The sequence below is a fragment of the Tamandua tetradactyla genome, chromosome 8 (genome assembly GCF_023851605.1).
Source record: "Tamandua tetradactyla isolate mTamTet1 chromosome 8, mTamTet1.pri, whole genome shotgun sequence".
Lineage (NCBI taxonomy): Eukaryota > Metazoa > Chordata > Mammalia > Pilosa > Myrmecophagidae > Tamandua > Tamandua tetradactyla.
In genome coordinates, this window is record NC_135334.1 from 13,664,233 (window position 1) to 13,668,071 (window position 3,839).

The window sequence follows — 3,839 nt, forward strand, 5'->3', positions numbered from 1 at the left end:
ACATCTTACCATGCCATTAATAATTATGTAGGTATAACGGGCATGAATCAGGGCTGTCCCATGAAAACTGGGATTACTTTAGGCAGCCTCAGTTGGGATTTGGAAATGCAGATGCCTGCATGTTTTGAATATTCCTTAGAATGTTCATGTAGCAGATAATATGGAGAGCAGCTTTACCATAAGGGTTTGGTAGGATTAAAACCTGCAGGTACACCTCCCGCTGTACCTTTGGCCTGCAGCTCATGAGGGCATGTGTGTGGGTGTGTGTGTGCACATATATGTGCACTTCCTTGCATATGTATTGTGATATTTTAATCTCTTCATATATAGCAATAAATAATGGAGAGTAGGTGGTAGTTGCACACTTGAGCAGAACAGCTCATAGTGCCAGAAGCCTTTTTGCTGAGGTTCTCTCAGATAGCATATGGTCCCTACCTCAAAATCAAGCTCAGCCTCCAAGAGTTAATGGAGAGTACAAATTAGTCTCCACACTCAGCTCTCTACAGGATATGAAGTCCCTACAGTAAAGGGAAAGCTTGAGTAGAATTGTGGACCCCAAGATGCTAGGTAAACATCATAACCCAAGTGGTAAACAAAGGCAATGCAATTTCTTCCCTATAGAGACAGATCTCTGAGAAATGCCTAGGGGAAATTATGCCTAATTGAGTCCCTCAGATCATCAAGCAGCATAAAGTTCTTCATGATCTGCCAACTGGATTATAGTGAAAATGAGCATTGCTATTTTTTCTCCTGAAGCTGGAGTATACCATCTGGGAAAATCCATAAAAAGAACTCTTGGTCTATTCCTAGAGCACCTTGTATAGACTGGGGTCTGTTAAATCTCTGATTCTCAGCACCAAGTGAATCAGAACAGTTAACTCTTAAGGCTGTCCACCTTATATACTAACAGGACCATTTTCTCCTCCTGCCTATGGAAAAAGAGGATACATGAGGCCCAGAAGTGCAGGGCCCAGGGAGAAGAAATGTGAATGTTTGAACCCACCTTTTCTGATGGTTTTCTTTTACACTCATCAATCAAAGTTTCTGCGAAATATTGATCGACTCCCTGCTCTCAACATTGATCTTGAGGTGAGACTGAATGAAGGGGCTAGAAAAGGAAGATAGGATATACAGATACAAGTAGGGGCCCAGTTTTCTCTTCAGGCAGGAACCTGGTACCTGGTTGGGAAAAGAATGTGTGAAAACATGGGGATGTGAGAGCTCCTGTCTCTCTAGTTCAGGGATGCTCTTTGGGCACTGAGCCTAGATTGTATTCCAGGCTCTATGGGTGTCTTTCTGAGGGTCCTTAGGCAGCCAGTTTGAATATACTGTCACCTTATCTTTCAAACAAAGGCAGAACTATTGCCTATGAAACAGACTCTAGCTTGGATACATGATCAGCCCAGCAGTGCTGAAGTTTGTTGCAGATGCATTGTTAGTACTCTGGGAGAGAGGAGAATAGATGAGGGCAGAAAGAGAAGGGAGGAACATCAGTGCACTCGTTTAACTTCTAGACTTTTGTCTCAGCAGCCATACTTGTGCTTGGTATTTCTGTCTGTATTTTCTCTCATGTTTCTACAGACACTCTCCAGAAAAGAATGACTCTAAGAAACAGCTCCTCAGTGACTGAGTTTATCCTTAAGGGGTTATCAGAACAAGCAGAGCTCCAGCTACCCCTTTTCCTTCTGTTCTTAGGGATCTATGTGTTCACTGTGGTGGGCAACTTGGGCCTGATGACCTTAATTGCACTGAATTCCAGCCTTCACACCCCAATGTACTTTTTCCTCTTCAACTTGTCCTTTATAGATCTCTGCTATTCCTGTGTATTTACTCCTAAAATGCTGAATGATTTTGCATCAGAAAATATCATCTCTTATGTGGGATGTATGACTCAATTATTTTTCTTCTGCTTCTTTGTCAACTCTGAGTGCTATGTGTTGGTGTTAATGGCCTATGATCGCTATGTGGCCATCTGCAACCCTCTGCGGTACACGGTTATCATGTCTTCTCAGGTCTGTTGTCTGCAGCTCTTTGGTTCATATGTGATGGGGTTTGCTGGGGCCATGGCCCACACTGGAAATATGTTGAGACTGACCTTCTGTGATTCCAACATCATCAACCATTATCTGTGTGAAGTTCTCCCCCTCTTGCAGCTCTCCTGCAGCAGCACACATGTCAACGAGCTGGTGTTTTTTATTGTTGTTGGAGTTGTCATCACAATGTCCAGTATCAGCATCTTCATTTCGTATGCTTTGATTCTCTCCAAGATCTTCCGCATTCCCTCTGCTGAGGGTAGGTCCAAAGCCTTCAGTACATGTGGCTCCCACATAAGTGTGGTTGCTCTGTATTTTGGGTCAGGGTCATTCACTTATCTAGCACCTTATTTTCCTGGATCTATGTACCAGGGTAAGTTTGCCTCTGTCTTCTATACCAATGTGGTTCCTATGCTTAACCCTTTGATCTACAGTTTGAGGAATAAGGATGTTAAGCTTGCTCTGGGTAAAACCCTGAAAAGAGTGCTCTTCTGATGGTCTGTTTCATTGACAGTTGACTCATGGAAAGCATCTGTTGTGGTTACATTCGTGTGTCAACTTGGCCAGATGATGGTTCCAAGTTTCCTGGTCAAGCAAGCACTGGCCTAACCATTACTGCAAAGGCATTTTATGTCTGGTTTATTAAATCACCTGTGTGTTGATTGCATCCATAACTGATTACATCTGCAGTCTGCCAAGGGGAGTGCCTTATGCAATTAGTGACTTTTAATCTAATCAATCGAAGGCTTTAAAGGAGAAGTCAGAAGGAATCTCTCTCTCTCTGCTCCAGCCAGCCAACCTCTCTTGAGAGATTCATTAAAGACCTTCATTGTAGCTGTTAGCTTATGGCCTGCCCTATGGAATTTGGACTTATGCATTCTCACAGTTGCATGAGACACCTTTATAAACTCTCATATTATAGATATCTCCTATTGGTTCTGTTTCCCTAAAGAACCCTGACTAATACAGTTTGGTACTGGGAGTGGTTCTTGAGAAGCAGAATATTAAAAATGGGTTTTTGCAATTGGTTTTCTACTCTGATTAGACTCAAAAGCACTAATGACTCAAATTCCAATCATTAAGATGGCACTTGACAGTCTGTGGCATGAACTGGCAATAGAGATATATGAAATATTACCATTTTATCCTCCTAATTGTATGTTTGTATGAGACAAGACTCTGGGTGACAGTGTTTTTGATACCTTAATAAAATTTTGTGGAGTTAAGAGGTATAAAGGTGATGGTTGATGGTTCTTAGGTCTGCTGGATACAGTTATAAGAGAAAAGGATGAACTGAAGACTTCAAACTTGCAACTTAAATGTTGTATGGAAGATGTAAAAGTTCTATTGTTTCCTGAAAGAAAATCTTATTTACTGTGGTCGCTGACTTGAGATCTCTGTCAACAAGTAGAAGATTTACAACATAAACTAAAATCTCAACTTTGCAGGGTGTCTACTGTTAAAGGCATTGATTGGAAAATAATGTGATCCTGAAAACTGGGATGGGAAAGTATCGGTTGGTAATGAAAGCAGAGGGGACAATGGAACCCTGGATTCTGCTGAGTGCTTGCTAGATAAACCTCTGATGGGTTGCCCTGAGGAAATGGCAACCCTGCCCCGCCTCCAGCCTGCCCTGAGGAAAGACCTTCCCAAGCTCTATACTGCCTTGAAGAAACAGCTTCCCTTCCTCCAGTCTGCCCTGAAGAGTCTGCCATCCAACCTCCACCTAAAGAGATTAACCCTTCATTGCGGGTGAAACCAGTAACCACCTCCTATGGGAAATAGCTCTCGCTCCTCTGCAGCAAT

At 42.5% G+C, this 3,839-nt stretch overlaps 1 protein-coding gene across 1 annotated transcript; it reads left to right on the plus strand.

Annotated features, from left to right (window-relative positions):
* Positions 1-1,598: 1,598 nt before the first annotated feature.
* LOC143643191 (olfactory receptor 8B4-like) lies at positions 1,599-2,528 on the plus strand. Its single transcript, XM_077111951.1, has one exon. It carries the CDS (start codon positions 1,599-1,601, stop codon positions 2,526-2,528), a length of 930 nt encoding a protein of 309 aa, XP_076968066.1.
* The last annotated feature ends 1,311 nt before the right edge of the window (positions 2,529-3,839 follow it).

Bases quoted from the DNA above. Each gene is read 5' to 3' on its own strand.
- LOC143643191 (XM_077111951.1), top strand. From the start codon at position 1,599: ATGACTCTAAGAAACAGCTCCTCAGTGACTGAGTTTATCCTTAAGGGG.